The following is a 20,194-nucleotide window of genomic DNA, read 5'->3' on the forward strand; positions in this document are numbered from 1 at the left end:
CTTTTTGCTCTGAAGCATTTGTTACTGATTGTTGCTAGGAACAGGGTTAGATATATTGATTTTAAAATACAAGATGTCAGTTTTATTTCATTACCTTCTGGTTCTGGTCCAATTCAACCACTGTGCTAAGGAGAATGCTGTGCCACCTCTTCTGGTCTTTTGAATTGAGAGATGGTTCTGTGTGTTGGAAAGCTGAATGATTTTTATCAACTCTCTAGGATACTTTGTCTATGGAGACATTTTATAACTTCACTGTTTGAACAGTGTTTCGTGGGAGAGGATGAGAGTACCCTGACCTCAGAAGTGTCACTGTGCAAACTCCTGCTACAAACCGGTGGAAATATAAAACTATTACACAGAGAAAGGACAGGATTGCCTGCAAAGATTTTAGACAGTTTCTATATCAGTAGCAAAACGTGTAAACTTGTGCTGCAATTACTCATTTTATTACAACTGCAACAATTATACTTGAATATCCAATTTTACTGTTGTAAATAATTAATTTGCATCATAAATGTCAAGATCTGTTAGCATCAAAGTCACATAATTAGTACTTTTCTCTCATTTTAATGTCATTTTGATTTATGGTACTGCATTGGTCACTTTAGGCTCATTAAAAATTGTTTCAGATGTTTTGGAAAGGAAGCTTAGTTAAAAAAATTCAAATGAACTAGGATTCTTCATTGAAACCTCTGCAAATCAGTTGGATATCTTGCATCAATTTTCTTTCAGCTTGTATATGTTTTATTAGTGCTTGTGCAGTTGTGTAAAGTAATTTTTTCATATCAGTTTTTTTATAATTATTAACTGTTATTTCTTCTAAGGACTTTCAACTATCCAGGAAGTAGAGGCTGGAGTACAGCATATTTTAGCTGATATCTTTGCTAAAGATAAAGATACACTGGATTTTATCAGGAAATTGTAAGTTTGATTTTTTTTTTAATTTTCTAAATTTTCCTGGTTACATGGTAAGATTCAGCCTCCTAGTGTGCAGATATGTAATTCATTTTTTTTAATGATGTGAAAACAGTGTTACTGTGAGATTGCATTAGGTCCATTCCTTGACTTGTGCTGGAGATGTTCTTTAGCCTTTCTGCCTATCTGGCTGTCAGTGGAGAAGTCTCCCGTGAGCATGGCATGATACTGTGACTCCCAAAGACTGTTCCATATAGAGCATATCTCCCTTGCAGTTAGTGATCTCTAAGGGAAGGTTTTCTCTCCTTATACTTCTTTCAAGCTATGACTTTCCAGAGGTGTATCTACTCCAATATTTACTATTTATTTGTTATTGCTCCAATATTTACTGCTTGACACCAGTCAGTGTAATTAGCATGCAGTGATGGTTGATTTTGGCGTTGGAGGGCAAGCAAACGTGACTGTTTTTAGAGCAGAAGTTACTGATCCTTTGACTGTGTTAGCTGACTTTAAGTTTTCTTACATTACATAATGACTTCAAGGTTATTTGTCATGTCCAGGAGGATTGATGTGACAGAACAATAGTTGCTTGTTGTTTTTCTTTTTTCTCTGCTGCATACCAACTGGGACAGAACAGGGTTATCAAAGAACAGATACCTTCCTAGGAGCATGCAGCGTTGGTTTGAATCTGCTTGGTTCTGTTTAGTTGACTCTTGTTTGCTGTTTATTGTGAGTGATGGCAAACTTCATCAAAAGGCTAGAGCACAGCAATGTGATAATTTCAACGATGGGGTTGTTTTGTAAAGGATGTGCTGTCATTACCAGACTATCACTTTCATTCTTTTGACCACTAGAAGCTCCTTAATTGGATACACAATGCTCTACAGATACATCCTGTTGATCTGAAGTGTGTTGTATGTATCATGACAAACATTCAGGAAGCTATCTGTTTGGGATCCCTGTTACTCCTAAAAATAATGAAAAGTTTTACGGGTGTTAAGTGCTCAAAGGAAGAAATTAATTCTGAGGCTAGGCAGATTCAAGAGAGATGTTGCATTTCTATAAAATAGATAACTGCTATAATTTTTTTGCAACTTCCCCAAATTTGTTGTGTGAAGTTGAACCAATAACTGACCAAACTGAAGTGCAGATGGTGGTTTTTGAGTATCCATTCCCTTCAGGAGAAGGGCTGCGTTCAGCTTTTTCTGAGGTCTGCTTGAATTTCTTCTCTTGGTATGTTCCAGTCAGTATGTGTTATGTCAGTCTTGGCATTAAGATATGTAATACAGTTCTGCAGGTAATTGGAGTTAACATGACTTGTAATGGGGCAGACTCCAAAATTCATTTTTATTTAATACAAGCACTAATGACTTGTTACAAGCTTCATGCTAAAATACCTTATTAACATTGGTTTCTTTTATTCAGATGTCAGCAAAGGTACATTTGTATCCAGTCAGCCTTGGCAAAAGTGTCGTCCAAAAGTGGAAATGAAAAAGATATCGATAAATTCCAACTCTACCATGAGTTTTCTTGTAATATAAAGAACATTCAGCACCATCAGGTACACCTATAAATTTGTATTTTTTCTCAGAATTTTAACTATAGCAAAGGTGGCTTTGCTTTTTAATTTTCTTGCTTAAAACTGATTCTAAAGATACTTTATTTTGCTTTTCAGTTATCAAAGGCGATAGACTTTCACATTCTTCAAATTCAAATGCAGGACTAAGCTGTTAAGCTCTGTCTTAAGAAACTGAGCAGACAACTGCTTATTCAGAATGTCCATTGTCTAATTCATTCTCATTAAACCAATATTTATAATCACCAATTTCAATACTGGCATGATTTATTTTCAGCGTGTGTCATGCCCTCCCTCCCTTCCCCCACTGACAAGTGCATAGCAAGTGTTATCAGGACGGGGATAAAGGCTAAGCAATAATTTGTGGTCTGTGGGGGTGAGACTGGGGCATTGCGTAATAGAGGAAGCTGCTTGGTTGGAGTGTAAGTATTTGAAGCAAACTTGGATAAACTTATTCGTTGTTTCTTTTGGATGTTTGCTGCAGCACTGAGTCAGAGTGCTCTGAGCCATTTGACACTAAACCTGTCAGGTGAAACTGGTGAGAAGTATTAGGGAAGGATCCAGAAAATTGAAATTGAAAGTGACCTATAAAAGCAGCTCTTGTCAGCAGCAACGTCATGTAAAAGTTGAACAATCAAAATAGAAAGGCTCGGGGGAGTATCCCATGCGCTACCCCAAAAAGGATTTGTTTTGCAAGTCATCAGTATTCCCTTCTGTGAAGCATCTTTGGTTATCCTAAGCCCCAAGCCTAGACCGATGTGAGCAAAAAAAGAAATGAGGGTCAAAGCAAACTTACTAGCTGATGAGAAGCTGTTGACTTGATAGCTAGGCTGTCCCTGTTACTGAAGTTCAAAGGCTGAAGCGTGATGCACCCAATGCAACTGTCAAGACCTTTGCCCTGATTCATTACTAATCACCAAGTGAATTCTCTTGTTTTGGTCACCATTACCTAGCTTAAAAAAAAACCAAAACAAAACCCCAAAACCAAACCAAAGCAAAAAAAGCCACACAAAAAAAGACCCTCTTAGCTGCTTGCAACCAGAAATGTCCTTTTCCTTTAGAAGGCTGCCTTATTCTACAGCAGAATGCTTTTCCTTTTATATCTATGATATGCTCTCATTTTCTCTCTGCTTGCTATTTTAAAACAGTGTGATGTTTTGGATTAGTAAAGGATTTTCTTGCATGTCTTGAAATGAATTTATTACAAAAAATATTTCACAATGTGTATGGGCTAAGTTTAAACCCTCCCCCCAATATGGATGGTGTTAGGTGAAAGACTAAATTACTACAAGTGATTTTAATAGACAGGCCTTCTGTAGATGTTTGAAGAGGTACCTGTAGTTGTTCTCTTTGTAATAAGTATGAACATTTACTGTATTTATATCAGTAATTATTTGGTGAAAACTTGCTTCTGGAGAGTCTGGAAGAGTCAATAGAGCAAGCTAAGACTACTGTAGTGACATATCACAAAGATTTGTAGATTCATCAGGAGATTAAGTGTTGTGCTGTATGGGGTTTTTGTTTGGATGCTTTACTGTTGAATGAATACTTTGGCTGTCAAAGACCGTTTACTTTTTTCCTGCACTGAGAGTGGCAAATACTGAGATATGCAATGTGTATTGGGTGTACAAGTGTTTCCTGGGATGACTTAGTTCTTGTCCAAGGCATCCTTTTTTTTCTGTTTTACATAAGGAAAACTGTTGCTTAGGTAAAGCCAGGGCTAGAAACCAGATTTCCCAAACCTGGTCAGCACTCCGACCATGTGGCTGCACTGTTTCTTATCCAGGATGTGTCCTTGGTTTGTCTGTTTGATGTTAAGGTTAACTTGATCTGTTCTGGTTTATTTCTCCTTTTGTCTGTTACTAACCTTAATGCCTCTTTCTTTTCCCATTCTGGCTCTCCAGTGAAGTAATAACCACTGTTCTTGCAGCTGGTAGTCCTGTAGTCACAGGATGTTTTTGCGCTCTTATGTGTTTTCTTTCATCTGTATATTACTGCTATTGACTATTCTAACACATTGAATATTTCTCTATTATGAATCTTAAAAGTCTGAGTTGTTTGTGCTTCACTGAGGTTTCAGGGACCAAGGTATGTCAGGGCTCTTTTGTACTAGTGGAGGAAAAAATGCATTTTATGATCATGTCTGACAAGTGCAGTTTGCAGTTCCCTGTTTTGTAAAGATACTGTAATTTCTAAGTTCTGTTGATTTTTGGTTCTTTGATAGTTTTCCAGTTCCTTTCTTTGTCTCCCTTTTGTGTTTTGATGATGAAGTGAGGAAAGAAAAAAGTGTTTTCTTTATTTGCCATTTCTTCCTTAAGCTTAAACCCTAGTATTGTACTTCTGAAAGTCTTTCTCATAACCTTCAATTTCTTTATTACCCAACCTTACTACCCTGCTGATGCAAATTACCATTTTTTTTCCTTTTTTATTTTCTTGGGTTATAACCATTCCTTTTAATACCTAAAAGTCTAGTTTTTCCTTCGCCTAAGACTTTGAAGAAATACTTCTTTTCTGCATTCAAAAAGCTGGTTAAAAATGTGTTCTTGAATCTGCTTTGGGAGAGGTGTATATATCTTCAAGTGAAGAAATTCTCTGGTTTGGTTCAGGATCTTTAAAAGAAGCTCATACCTAAAAAAGACATAGGGAACCCTGAAACTCGGAGGGATTTATAAAAATTACTAATCCCCCAGGACTGCAGGTTAAATAGCTGTGTTGGAAGAACACTTGCAAAGTTCACTGTTTTGAAGATCTTCTCTATTCCTTTCATGACTGCGCACAGACAAGTGTTCTCAATGCGTTTAGCTAGAGGCAAAAGTAGAAGTCAGGTTTAAATCACCTCTTGCAGAGTTGCAAATAAGGGATTCCATAAAATACTGCACTGAAACTGGTCATTGCCTGAGTATGGAAGTGCTAGTAATCTTAAAGGTCTGCGTACAACCCTAACTCTGCTCTAGTTTACATGTAAGTAAAGGGGATGGGCAGTAAACTAGCATGTTACCTATAAGAGAATAAGCTGTGTCTTTATGACCAAAGCATTTGTAGCCATGAGCGTGCCTTGCAGCGTGTGTTACAATGAGGTAAACTGGTGTGCAGTAAGGTGTAGCTTGGTTCTGTGGTTCTGCAGCTGTCATTGCACATGCTGTAGTTCTGGGTTACTTTCTGTGCCGTTGTCATTTTGTATGTTGAGACATGCCATGAAATAATCGGGACTGGCGTGAAGTTGGGTTGTTTGACTGAAAAAATTAAAATACTGAACCTGAAATGAGAAAAAAAACTTATTTGTTTAAAAAACCTGACTCCAGATTTTGACATGATTGGATGCCTGTGGGTGTTTCCAGCTGGAACATTTTGCTGTCAGGAGGTTCAGCCACAGTTCCTTCCTTTGGCAGCAAGGAGAACCTGACTGGACTCTTAGGATGTAGTTGGGTAGCTACACCAACACTGTCATAACTAAGGAAAAAAAATCTTTCAAGAGTTTATTTGAATTTTTGACTAATTGTAAATAGTTCAGTGTTTGTGTATGCCTTGGGGTTGCTTTCCTCTATTTGGAGATGACTGAATTGGTGGGAGGAAAAGAATTCATGAATAAAGTGTAACGTCTGAGGCAAGTGCTCTATTTTCAATCTCATACTTAAAAAGGAATTGGAAATTAAAGTCCTTGGCAAAATATAGAAAACTTATTCAGTGAGTCTAAGTAAATCTGGAACATAGAGGAGAGCTGTGCAATGTGAAGGATGTTGTATTTTTCTGATAAACCGAGTAAGGTTTGATAAATCTTGTGACTAGATCAAATTACTGTTCTTGCTTTCTGTTAGAAATGTATGTTGTTTTTATTAACCCTTCCCCTGGATCTGATCCAGTCTTGCACAAAAACAGTCTTTCTCCAGAACTGAAAGTTTACTTTGTGTCTAGAATAGCTGTATTTGATCCTGTTACTTAAAAAAAAACCCCAAACAAACCCACCTTTATTATATTAGGGGGAGAAATTCAGTAATTACTTTCTTAACTGAGCATTTCCTGGATGATACTTCTTCTCTGAATGCATGTCACTTAAACAATCTGTCTATCCTGTTCTAAGAATAAAAATGTAAAAAACACTCGTGACTGCAATACAGCTGGTTTAAATTCAGGTGACTGACACATTCTGCGGACGGAGTGCCAGGAAACAAAATGTGATGCAAATATTGACCCCGCTAACAGTGTGCTGAATGATGACATTATAATTCTATCAGATGCATTCTCCGTCATGAGCATCATTTTGATTTCATTTTAGCTTGACATTTAACTTTCTCTCTTTTTTTTTGAAAAATAAAATCAGAATAAACATGAAAGCATTTGATTTGTTAAAATGTGTCTTTCTAATCTCTACATGAAAACATTTGCTTTGGCAGTCAAGGTACCAGATGCTATAATATTTCACATGCAATCTTTATTATTAGCTTTGTTGTTCAATGATATGTCAGGCCTGGTATGTCACAGGAGCGGTAAGGCTGAGGAATATAAATTGGTACTATGTCCTGGAGTCATTTTAAACCATTGTATTTAACATATGTGACATGTCTGAGTTAGCTAGTGATTGAATTAAAGTTCATGATTGACACAGAATGCTCTGTTGTGACAGTGCTCAGGGCCTGCTACATACAGCAACATGTGTAGTCATACAGGAATGTCAACTTCTAGAAGGGTTTTTTTTTATTTTTGCACTTTGAAGTATTTTGAAAGGGAAAATGAAATCTAAAAATGTGTAGTTTTTATTTGTAGCTGCTTCTAACTTATTCTGTTTCTAAAATCTCTTGACCAGTGAGTTTTCTTGATAAATACTATAGGGATTGCTTCACGTGAACACTCATCATCTTTATAGAGAGGTTAGACTAGTAGATACCCACCAGTATCCTCCAGGATCCACCACTTGTATTGTGATCTTGGTTTTAAATGTAGAGGCACAGACTTCCATTTGAAATAGAGCTCTGTGTGCAGATAGTATGTGTGCAACCAGGTTTAGCTTTAGGTCATGAATATGCAGTTGTGTACACAAGACTCTGCCAGAAATATGTGCATACATTTTAAGGCTGGAGTGTTAATATTAATGTAAAGAGTGTATCTACAATATTTTCAGGCATTTATGAACTAAGTGTGAATAACTCGAAAATTCACCCTCTTTTGAATTAGGCTAATTGCCTTTGTGTCACAAGTTCTGATTCATAATTAATTTTAAATTTGGATTGATCTTTGGAAGCAAAATGAAGCCTGAAGCTTAGGACTAACTTTTTCCCTTTCTGATCTCTAGTTCTGATTGGTATCACTTTTGAATTAATTTCTTGAGTTTTAATTTTGGTTATTAAACAAGATTATTCCAACAACTAAATTCATGCTGACTTGTATTATAAGTGTGTTTAAGATAAACTGGATCTTGAGATTGCAGACTCCAGGAAAAAAGTATGATTTGTTATGCCACGGCATGATTTAATCTGTGTTTAAATTGTGGATGTTATCTGTACATGCTAGTACTTTGTGAACTGATTTACTGTACAACCATCATGATTTGCTAGAGAATGTCAAGCAAGTGCGTACACAAATGTTAAGTTTATCTTTTGGATATTTTGTGTGTCATCTGTCTCTGCCATTTATGTTTGCACTCAGATTCTGGCCATTAACCGAGGGGAAAATCTGAAGATCCTGACAGTGAAGGTCAACATTCCTGACGGGGTGAAGAATGAATTCTGTTGGTGGTGTGTCAATGAAAGGTCTGCATGGATACATATTCTTACAGAAATCTTTTTTTTCTATAGACAGCTGCATACTGAAATATACCTCACATGTCTCGTTACATTAAGAGAACAATTTAAACAAATACTTATTAGATTAGATGAAATTAGCAAGTGGATAATTCTTATTCTGTATTTCCAACTGGTGTAGCATTATGCTGAAGAGATCATGCCTTTGGCCATATTTGGGGAGTTCTGGCACCATTCTTCAAGCAATTGAATTTTTAAAAATTTTGGGTTATTCTTTTATTTCTTACTGATTTGCTCTTACAAGTTGCTTTCCTTGAGCCTGTAGTGAGATGTTTGGTGTTGCATAATTTTGAGATTTTTTTTTTGCAAAAGTTTAGGTTAAATATATGGGGTTTTGTGCAAATATCTCTGTCAATCTTTTTCTTGGAAACCGCACCTTGATATCGTCTGTTGGAGAATATTGTGATCCAAACCGTGCATCTTCCCTGCATGTATAAAAGGCAGGTTTCTCTTTCTCAATAGTTTGAGATACTGGGCATTGTTCTGAGGATGTCTTAGAAACGCCTACCTTTGCATCCTAAAATTGAACAACCAAAAGGAGGAAAAAAGATAGGAGAAGATGCACTTTTTTTAATTGTAAAAAATTGTATACTGTGATACTGCTTTAGCATGCATTTTTCTTCCACACCAAGTCCCAAGAAAAGGATGTGGTAAAAATGTTCCTTGTCACTGTAGAAATTTAACAGTTCTGCTTTCAACACGCAAGCCTCCGAAAGAGTTAAAATATTGTTTGGCCAGATAACATAATACAATCTAGAACTAATAGTAAGTAACTTTTTTTAGGAAAGTATCAGGATTCATAAACACACCTAAGTTTCATTCTAGTTTTATTATCTGTAATGGAATTTCTGTCCTCCCCCCAAGATGTATATTCTGTAAGCAGAACGTATCTGTCAGTCTTGCTTTTACTGTGTCTGTGACAGAATTTGGAAGCACTGTGAGCCACAGATAATGGAACAGCTTGTCACTGCTACACAAATGAAAGTGGGATGTAAATTGAGATATTTTTGGTTGATTACACTTTTGTGAGTCATTCTGAGATAAAAAGAATATTGACCTTGGAAACGGAACTACTTATTAATACTTAGCATTCATGAGGCTTTTTGCTATTTAAGGACAACTTCTCCACCATCAGAAAACTTCAGAAGGAATGATTTTAGTAGATCTTGGTGCATTAACATCTAGGACAGATTCTGATCTTCCTCATTAGATTGACAACTGTGTTATCAAATTGACAAATAGTAATTGTGTATTCTGCCCTGCAAGCTTGGAAATGACTGTCCAAGGGTGGGAGTTGCATTCTTTTCATTGCATCGATTTACTGATGAGAGCAGAAGGTTAAGAACTCTTGTCTGAGGCAAGGATTTCCGAAGTTTGCAAAGGTATTACCTAATTCACTGAAGGTCACACTCAAAATCAGTTGCAGAACCAGAAATGCCACCTTGCTACAGAGTTTGGCCAGTATTCTAGCCACAAAACAGTCTCACCTCCTGCCTGTTGAATTAGTAGCAAATATGCTGACCTTTATGTGTTCTTCTGAGGCAAAGTTTTTAGCATTAAATGCCCCTGTGATGGAAGGTGGGTTTGGAAGACTGGAGTTCTTCATTATTTGCATTGACCTCCATGCACATGCTCTCCAAGATGACTGTATTTTCTTTGCAAGTTCAGAGTACTAGCCTGTAGAAGCATCTATATTTCCTTGAAATTCAGGTTTGTGCTGAAAACTCAGGAATATCCTTATGCCTGACCCTATGGATTGTATTTTTCCCCAAAAGATGGCATCTCTGTGGTTTGACAGCCAACGTAGCTCCATTAATACTAGAACTTCACTGGTCCCAAAGACTTAGTTGTGAAATGGGACACAGAAAAAGTATCATTGAGAAACAGCTGGAGAGGGGCTGCTTAGCTGGCTTTCAGTGTAAAGACAACATGGAATTGTTCCTTGGGAAGGGGTGAGATTTTGTTCCAAAGAGGAATTGCAGCGTTGAAAATGAGGTCTGGTGTTTGACAATCTTTTTTGGTTTCCAGACAAAATTCTCAGATCCTATGTAAAGGCCATGGTACAGGCCTTAAAGACATGCTTTATCTGTGGTTACCATCTTGGTACAAGTTTCCTATAATGTTTTGGAGGAAAACAAAGCTCTGCTTTTTGTGCTTCAGGTCTAAAAGCCTAACTGTGCTCTTCCTGGAACAGTCGTTGATTAATACAAGTGGTTCCTAACGTGGGCTGTGCTAATTCTGTACATGTATGGTTTCACCCTCTGAGGTGGATCAGTAGTCTAAGCCATTTATGCTTATGGTGGTCCCAGTTGCGAGCACACGCGTGTGGAGAGCTGATGAGCGGAGTAAGATGATATTATTTATGTGGAACTTTTCTAAATAGGGCTTCATTTAAAGGGCTTCAAAAGTCGGCTCTTGATTAAATAATCAAGAAAAATCTGTTCCTATGGGGAAGCTTAACTAGGCTGTGATGATCTTTAAAAATATACACACATGCTTTTGCTTTGTTTTTTGCAGCAAAGTGGATTTTTCTCTTTCCTCATGAAGTATTGGAATGCTTAAAATGCAGTGTTTGCTATGATTGAACTTACTGTTCGGATATTTTTGCATTTGTAGAAATTTCTAATAGGATGTTGCCTACATTTTTACTTGTATATAGGCGGGCAATAAAAATATCTGCTGTGATAACCTATTTACAGAGAAAAGGTTTGCTAACTAGCTTTAATGGATGGAAGAGAGGGGGAAACAGCTGCCAGGTTTCCAAATTCATTCTTATTTGTGTGGAGGATACTTTCTGGGGGAGTGCAGTCATACTTGCCACCTGTAAAAACTTCATTTTTATAGAATTGGATGGCAATAAGAGGGTTTGAAGCCTTTGCCAGTTTTATATAGGTATGGAAAGAGTCTCTAGTTACAAATAAGTATAATAAAACTATTTGCAAAAACTGTTAGCAAAGTGATGAGGTCATGTGGCTAAGCACTCACAACTCTGGATGTTGTAAAACTAAATGGTAAGCTTAATTCTGCTCCTATGTCTGTCTGCGTTAATGCAGTGTTGACTTGATCACGCGTTTCTCAACTATTATATGCACAGACACTTAGAAAAGCTGTTTTGGGAAATTGTAGATGCCCTTAAATAGCTGAAAAGCTGTCTGGGTAGGAGCAATTTAGGATTCTCAGTATTTCTGAGTGAGTGCAAGTAAACAAAGTCAAAAGTAAAATTCAGTCCTGTTTTTGCCTGGGCCTGTATCTGGACACATTATCAAATAGCCATAATTCTATCATGTTGCATTTAAAAATAAAACACTTTACAAAACTTACCCCGACGTATTAAAAAAATATGTATGTATTTCACTTTGCAGTTAGGGACCCAGGCATGTAAAAAATACACTAAATGAAGAAAACTCTGAATGTTATCAATATTTTAAAAAGAAATAACAGGTGGGCTGTAATAGAAAATGTTCATAGTCTTTTCTTCTGTTTGAGTATAATATATGTGGCTGCGTCTCCTCAATCTTTGTCCCTACTCATTGGGTGGACGGTCTCAGTGAGTCAGTTCTGCTTGTTCAAGGACCTCTCCCCCTCTGCCCCCATAGTAACTTGCCCAAAACAAAAAAATCAATGGAATAAATATCTGGGATCTCTGTTCTGGGGAGCTTTGAAATGAGGTGTATTTTAGGACAAAATTTGAAGTAATTGTCACTGTGGCTATGACCACTGTGCACAGTTGTCTTAGAAAAGGGAATGCTCCAAAGAGTTTGGCTTAGAAAATGTTGGGAAATAGTCTTGTGTTTGCTTGGTATTGTTTATTTTGTTTTCCCTTTTGCTAGAATATTATTTATACTTTAAATATATCAGCAACAGGTAAAAGAAAAATAATTTGCAAATTTGGGTTTTTTTGTCATTGTGTGGTTTTTTTTTTTTAAGGACTGCTGCAAAATTGATAGATTTCATTTTGAGTTTCAATAGAGATACTCAAAGCATTCCAAATGAAATTTGAATTGGGTTTCATTAATTGACATAAGTTTAGCTCTTGATTTTTCTGTCTGGACACAGTTGCCTTACAGCAGTAGCTCTGCAGTGACACTCACAGAGGATGTTTAGTCATTTTTTTATGTATAGAGGAATAGCAAATAATGCAACCCTAATGGAAATATGGAACCAAGTTCTTCATTCAGTTGTGGTAAGCTTTGACTTCTCAGTGAAGAGTAACATTTTTTTATATTTTCTTTAAAACGTAAAATATTATTGCATTCTAATACCTAACAAAGAAGAGAAAAGATAGGCCTTGTCTCTTGTCTGATAGAACCATGAGCAACTACTCATTCCATTCATATTTGAAGCTATGATTTCATTGCCTAATTATAGTAATTCAGCAGTTTATAGGACATTACTCAATGTAGAAGTCTTCATTTGTTTTTATCTGAGTTTTGCATATGTTCTTAAAATATTTTTTTATTTTTCTTTTTCTGTTCTTTTGCAGATGGAGACCAAAACAATTTTTAAAACCAGAATTAATGAGGATACTACGGAATTCGGTAGAGGATGCATATAAACGCCTTATATATCCTCTCCTCTGTAGAGAATTCAGGTAAGCCCAGAATGAATGTGTATTTTCATACTGCCAATTTCTTAACAATTCCCTCCCCAACTTTTTATTAGAATATCTTTTATCCATTTGAAAACATCAGCATGTTTTTAATGCTCTGTGCTTACAGAAGAAATGAACTATGTAGTCTTGGTTCTGTAGATTTAATTTGTGACCCTATCCAGTTTAGGCTACAGTAGAGAAATGATCTTTCTGTGAAGACATTTTACATGTTTATGTATTTATTGCTTGTACATTTATCTAATAAAGTACAGTTTAGAGCTACATTACCATAATACTTGCATCTTTATCCTTCTATTAGCATAAACCATTATGCCATTGAATTTTCCCAGCATCTCTTCATGTCACAGCAAAAGTACTGTCAGTGACATTTTTCTGACTCCTATTTTACCTGTCTGAAAGAAACCAGCAAAGTAATTGTTCTGGTTGGAAGTATCCCTCATGTTTGTCCACAACACTTTGTGGTGAACGAATCAGTCATAATGTTAGTCTGATACCATTTTTTGTGGGCATTGTGATGGCTCTAGAGAAGTCAGTAAACTTATTTCTGGTGATACTGTAGTAATGATGTCATCAGACAAAGTGGGACTTCTAAGATCTGTAATATTGTTCTAAATTTAAAGGAAATTTAAAACTTAGTATCAAAGTAACATTAATTAAATAGGGTATTTTCATGGTGTAGTATAGGTGTTTACCACATAATGGAAATTATTTAATGTGTCAAAAAGTCTACATTCTAAAAGAGTTATCTTCTAATGGCTAACAGTACTGATGGTGTGATTCTTCTCTTGAATACAAGAGAAGCTCCCCAAAGCATAATATATTTGGTTCTGGCAAGGCTTTCTGATATGTGACCTAAATTTTAATACCTGTTTTGAGGTAGTTCAAATGGAGTTTAGCAAAGAGACCCTGATTCTTGGACCAGAAATGTTGAAATTACTTGTATCAAAATGGCCTGTGTTGGTTATTCAGTACCTAAAATCAGCAATCACATTCTGAACTTTAGTTCTTCTGTACCTGCCTGGCTGTGCTCTTACGTTTCTGTTCAAAATTGAGTTGTTTTCCTGGCACTGTTCATGAGCATAATTGGCTGGATGTTCTATGTTCTTCCTCTCTGAAAAGAACTGTCAGGTAAAGTTTTGAACAGCAGATATTTCCAGTGGCTTTTGGGTTTTTTCACTACAGTATGCTGTGTTTGCTCGTTACTTTGCAAGCAAGATTGCTTCACCTCTTTTGATTAGTGAACCTGTTTTTTGCTACTTTGAATTTCACAGATTTTTGAAAGTGCTGAGTTCACTTTTTTTTTTGTGACCGCGGTACATGTAGCTACTTTAGGGGATGCACTGTGTGTTGTTTGGCCAAAATGATGAACATCTCATGATGGTGAGTCCAACTGTTGTCTTCTGTCACATGAATGTGAAAGTGGTTGTCGTTCCTAGCCTTCTCTACAATCAAACTCTTTTACAATAAAGAAAAAAGACTTACCTTTTAGTGGGGTTTGATTTTTATCCTGTATAAGCAAACTGACATAAGGGTTCTTCAAGGCTCTTTTATTGTGTTTTTGCTTCGTGGTTCCTACCACAGGACTGTTGTGGCCTGTGTGTGGTGTATAGCACTATGAGGGCTGCTGCAGCAGTAGGTTGCTGAAGATTTTCTGTTCTCTTAATTTACAAAAAAAAAGCTCACAAGTCATAAATGCAAAGAATACAAAGCTTGCTGCCTGTTCCTGGGTGGATGTCTGCTTATGTTTTACTCTCTGTGATAATTTTGCATGATTGGTGGTGTCTGGTTAGGAAAAGCTGAAACATCTCCTATAGAGAGGAATGCAAAGTACCTGCCAGTAGTATTCATGGTCCATGACCACTTAACCCTTATCCTCCTTTTATTCTCTTTCCGCCCATACCAGAAGCTGATTTTTAGGACTCTTGCAAAGGGCTGCTAAAGTATTCAATACCTCCTTTTAGCATTAATATTTCCAACCCACCCCCCGCTGTTCTTTTTTTCTTTTCTTTTTATTATCATTAAATGTTGGAACAGAAAGTTTCCAAGAGTGTATTGAAATTTCTGGTGCTTCTAGTGATCAGAAGAATGAAACTTGCCAGCAAGACAGTTACCTTATTTATTGTTTAATTTCCTTTCTTCCACTCCGTCAGATACCATCATTTCTTGTATCTGGTATAATAATGTCCAGTGTTGCTTTTGGCTCTTTGAAATACATTTTATTTTGTTGCAGTACTGCACGGAATGATTCCGTCAGGTTTTGATGCAAGTGATGTGGCATGGACATATTTTTAATGGATAATCCTTTCCTAATTTTCCGTGCTTTCTCAAAGTGAGTGCTTTCTCTCCTGGGTCTTCAGGGACACAAACATTTCTCTGTATATCTTGTTTCGCACCTGAAGCTAGTTTGCAGATATTTTTCCACGGAAAGGATTGCCTCTCAGACTGTATATGGAAGTGGGGCATTTTAAATCTCAATTTAAAAACTGACTCATAACATTGAATATAGAAGCTAGTAGGTTGTGATTAGGTTATTTGCTTTTATTGCAATATACCTGTTAGTGATACACAATCTGAGAGCTTCACAGAGTTCAAGGGAGAGGCTTGAAATTCTGACTTGGTTGATACTTTTTCATAAAGCAGCAATTGAAGGGTTTGGTTTGGTTTTGTTTTTTACAAAATAACCATTCCTCTCTTGTTTAGAGAGGAGGACTGCCATCCGCCTCTGCCTTATATCTCTGCCATATTAATGAGAATTGTCACAAATTGGAAAAACATGAAGCTGGGCATCTTGCCATTTAGATGAAGCCAGTAGTGCACTGAAAAAGAGAAAGCTATTAGATTGTTTGAGGTAGCTTGATATTTGTTCAAGGATCAAATGATTATCCCAAACTTGAAATTAAGGGCCAGTACTTGGGACAGTAGATCATGTCATTGATACAAGTGTTGAGTGAGAGACAGTTAGAGAGAAAAGAGAGGTCTATATTTGAAATTAAAAAATACAGGATATTATGTAATAGAAAGGACATACGTTATGTTCCCCTATGCACCTGGCACTTCCAGTAACATTTCCTGTTACTATAAAAGTTTCTGTATATCCATGCCAATTTTAAACATGATTTCCATAAGGTGCACATAACTAATAGCATGTGTTTAGGGGCAATTTTAATTCCTACATCAGCCTGCCTGTGAAGGGAGACTTGTGCGAATTTGCAGTGTGGGAGGACTTGGCCTTGTGGGCAATAGAGACCCCGTATCTCTGGGATAGATGGAAAGCTGGAACTTGGCCTGTCTCTGTACAAAGCGTCCAGTCCAAGAGCATTCAACCTTCCCTTGTTTACAAGCCACTTTTCTTCATTTCTATGAAACTTCATTTCTATGCACATGTGGCTGGTTGAATCTCTGTTGTGCGTGTATGTGGAAGATCCATACGGCTGTGAGGCTTAGGTATTTGCTTTGTTTTCTCTGGTCTCTCACAAGTGGCATCAAATTGTTCTGTCCCTGGACTCTCCCTGGAAGAAGCTCATTCCGTGGTTTAAATTATTTTTGTTTAATTTTTTTAAGAATGGGAGAAGGATGCTGCAAGACTGAATGATCAGGAAATGAAACGGCAACTGAAATTCAGTGGAGACGAGTGTAAAATGATGCTTGCAAGGGGAAGTAATTCTCTTTTTATATAGAATATTATGAGCTCTGAGCTATCCTGACACTCAGGAAAGACGCTTCGGCACTGTGGAAGATAGCTCCACATAAATGTTAAATGCTTAGAAGAGAAGATTATTTAGTTAAGGAATAAAGACAAAACAGAGAATCATTGATTTAGTTGGCCTCTATTTGGAATATTATTGGCCATTTTGGTCCCCTCACCTCAGGGGCGGGGGGGGAAGTAGTAAAAGGATTCATTAGAACTGGAAAAGTCCCAGTGAAGGGGAACAAGGTGTGAAATAATTTGTATGTGAAGAAGGATTTACTCTAGGCTATGACTCTTCAGCTTGGAAAAGAGAGGACTTAGAGATTAATGGCGTGTGAAGAGCGGCACGGAGTTTCTAGGGATAAATATTTACTCTCTTCCAGTATAAGACCTAGGGGGCCGTAAAAAATTAAAAATAATCAGCTTTTAACCAAAAGGTGGCAGCTATTTGCACAGTTTGTGATGGACCTGCGGAACTCACTGCCAACGGACTATGTGGATGCAAGAAATGTTCATGGGTTCAGCAGGAGACTGGATAGTTGGACAAGAGATCTGTTATGGGCTACTAAAGAGACAAATCATGTCAAGCTCAGGAAATACTCTGAGCTGGAAACAGATGGAGGCTATGACAGGATTATGGGACAGGTATACTAGTGCTGCTGTATCAGCTCCCTAGGCAACTCCTTATAGCCACACTTGGAGACTGGACACTGGGATAGAGGGACCACTTACCTGAACTAGTGCAGCCATTTCCATATTCTTGTTTTTAGTGGCAGCAATGTACAGAGTGTCTGATCTTTGGTGCTGAGGGCACATTTGAATTGCTAAGGAGTCTTGGAATGCATGTATACCCTTCACCATCTCACTTTAAATCACGTCTGTGTTAATTTGGTATGCTTGATACAAAACCAAAAAGCATGGGGATATAAGGGAACCTTTGGCTGTTGCACACTTCCTTAGAAAATGTTCAATTAACAATGTGTGAAAGAATCTAGACCTATCTCTAGACTGCTTTACAAACGAGAGATGATGAGGACTTACTAGCTCTTTCTGTACTGCTGTGGGATGAGACAGGGCTGAGCTGGTTGGTTGGTTGGATCTGGGCAAACTCAAGTCAAAGTCTTAAGTTCTTCCACGTCTGAAAAATTGCTCAGAACAGCTTAATCTCCCATCATGTCAAATAGCCCTTATGAGGGTTGTGTTTGAAGTGTTTGTAGCCTGCTTGTGTCATGCATTGATTGACCTAAACTAAACTTGAGTAATATCCCCCGCCCCATTCTTATAGGGTTAGTTAACTGGAATGCAGCTTTTTTCTTCTGTAAAAATAAACCCAGATGTTACTTTTTTCAGTGATGGGTAAAAGGAAAAGGAGAATAAGGTCACTGGCTACTCTTTAAGTTATATGAAGGCTTTACTGGATTGCTGTTGCTTGCCTAATTGTACTTATTGACAATGTAATGCAGCTGAGAATGGCAATAAATACCTGCAAAAAAAAAATCAGCTAGGTGATGAATATTTGTGTCCCCATTACTTTTTCAATTTTGCTTTTTTTATATAAGATGCCATACAAAACCAAAAATACTTGTCCTTATCAGTCATTGTCTTACTGTCCACATCTGGCAAATAAGACATCAGGCATCTTGTACACTTTCACTCAACGAGACCGATTTGTTTCTCATAACACTCTGCAGTAAGTGTTCTTGCTTGAAGTCATCAAAGTCAATCTTTGGTGCACGGACTCTCTTCTTTCTGTTGAAGAATATGGAAAAGAAAGGTAGGGAACATCATGACCCCATCAGCTTCCTACTTTGGTTCTGAGGAAGCAGAATACCCTCCTAGAAAGAACTCAAGTCTACACACTTCTGTGATGACTTAAATAATGTAATTCGTAGATGAAATTAAATGCCTCATGAGTCATGGTGTGCTAGCAATTAATTGGATAGGCCCTTCCAGATTCTCACTAGTACCTCTCGGCCTAATGATCATCTTTTTCTTTTTTTTTTTTTTTTTTTTTTTGCTGGGTAGTGATTTTTCCTCCAGAACTGGGAAGTTATGATGAAGTCAATCCATGCCTTCTTCATATCCACTTTTCTTTGCAATTAGGTATCATCTTTGGCAGGAAACTGTTCTTCGCTCAAAATTATGAGTTGATATCTGAATGTTAGTTGGTATATGTACATTCTTATGGGTGTTTCCATTATACTCTTTATATTGATTTACTTTCTTAGAACCAGAATGAGATGATGATATAGCTGATCCTTTTTAAAAAAAGTGTCAAAAACTTGATTGGAAGTGTAATATTTAATTAAAGGTAATGAAAAGAGGACTGGAAAAAGCCTTACAACTTTGGAACAATTCAAAAGTACATTTGAAAGCTAATTGAGCAGAAAATGTTTTTTACTTTCATCCTTCTAAGATCAAAGTTGACATCTGATGCAGAGAAAGAGTCTGTGATGATGTTTGGGAGAAATCTCCGGCAGTTGCTTCTGACCAGCCCTGTGAGGGGCCGTACTTTGATGGGAGTAGATCCTGGCTACAAACATGGCTGCAAGTTGGCAATTATTTCACCAACCAGTAAGTTTCAATTCCAAGTATTTTTGAAAGGACTGATAAAAATATATTCATTTAGAGGAAAGGATAGTTTCAAAACCTACTTTTTTATTGAATTGATTTTTTTCTTAAGCTTTTAGTGTTTTCCACGCATCCTGTCGTGCAAATTCCTTTCTTCGGGCTTAAGGCTAAGTTTCTGGCACCTGGATTCCAGTGTCTCTTTTGGTGTTATTACTTCTTTCTAAAATAGAACTTAAAATACCTTCTGCCTTCTTGAATACAGGTTCAAATAATTGTGCCTCTCAATAGTCAGCAAAGAGAACACCTGGCATTTTTATTGTTTAACAAAGAATTTGAATTTAAATACTTTCTATAACTGCTTTTTTCATGGGTAATATCTTGGACATCTGGACACTTTATCAACCCTTTTTGTTTAGTAGTATGTGTGTTAATGTGAGAAGTCAGAAACATTGTATTTGCAGAACTTTTTAGTTCAGTTTTTATACACATATAGAGCAGAGCCTTTCCAGTTCATCCTAATCTGATCTGGGAATACATACCCCTTTAGGCTCATGCGAAAATGGTTTGTTTTCTTTTATTTTGTTGTTGCTTTTTGTCTGACAATATATCCATCCAGGGCGGGTGTAAGGAAAGATGTGTTCTTGACACATGTTAAAATGGCAGTAAAGGTAAGGTAAATTATTATTAGCTTGCATTGCACCATAAGCTATCAGTACCAGTTAATACAGAGTTATTTCCAAATGTGATAGATGGGATGATGGGAAGAGCTGGCATTGGAGTTCTAGAGCTCCTGGACTGCAAGTCCTGAGACTGCATTCCTAATTCTCATCTCTCTTTACTGGATCTGTAAAATATACTAGACTAGAGCAATAAATCTTTTGCAGTGAATTGCTGTTTTTCTCTTTGATAATATAATAAACTTTATTTGCCTAATATGACTAGATGCTCATTATTTGTTATGTGGATATGTCTGCAGTGAACTAGAAAATGTATTAACTCATTTTGCTTTGGCAGCCAAAGCATTTTAGTCCTCTGCC

The 20,194-nt window shown here is 37.0% G+C and overlaps 1 protein-coding gene across 6 annotated transcripts in view; it reads left to right on the plus strand.

The window, feature by feature from the left end:
- Positions 1 to 20,194, plus strand: part of SRBD1 (S1 RNA binding domain 1) — a 134,272-nt gene that overhangs the window by 14,999 nt on the left and 99,079 nt on the right. For all 6 annotated transcript variants that reach the window (XM_072856762.1, XM_072856768.1, XM_072856763.1 and 3 more), the window contains 5 exons: positions 825 to 921; positions 2,341 to 2,476; positions 8,132 to 8,235; positions 12,770 to 12,877; positions 19,003 to 19,160. In XM_072856762.1, the coding sequence (XP_072712863.1) occupies positions 825 to 921; positions 2,341 to 2,476; positions 8,132 to 8,235; positions 12,770 to 12,877; positions 19,003 to 19,160 (603 nt within the window). The remainder of the gene's footprint in view (positions 1 to 824; positions 922 to 2,340; positions 2,477 to 8,131; positions 8,236 to 12,769; positions 12,878 to 19,002; positions 19,161 to 20,194) is intronic.

Source organism: Ciconia boyciana, chromosome 3 (assembly GCF_034638445.1).
Source record: "Ciconia boyciana chromosome 3, ASM3463844v1, whole genome shotgun sequence".
NCBI lineage: Eukaryota > Metazoa > Chordata > Aves > Ciconiiformes > Ciconiidae > Ciconia > Ciconia boyciana.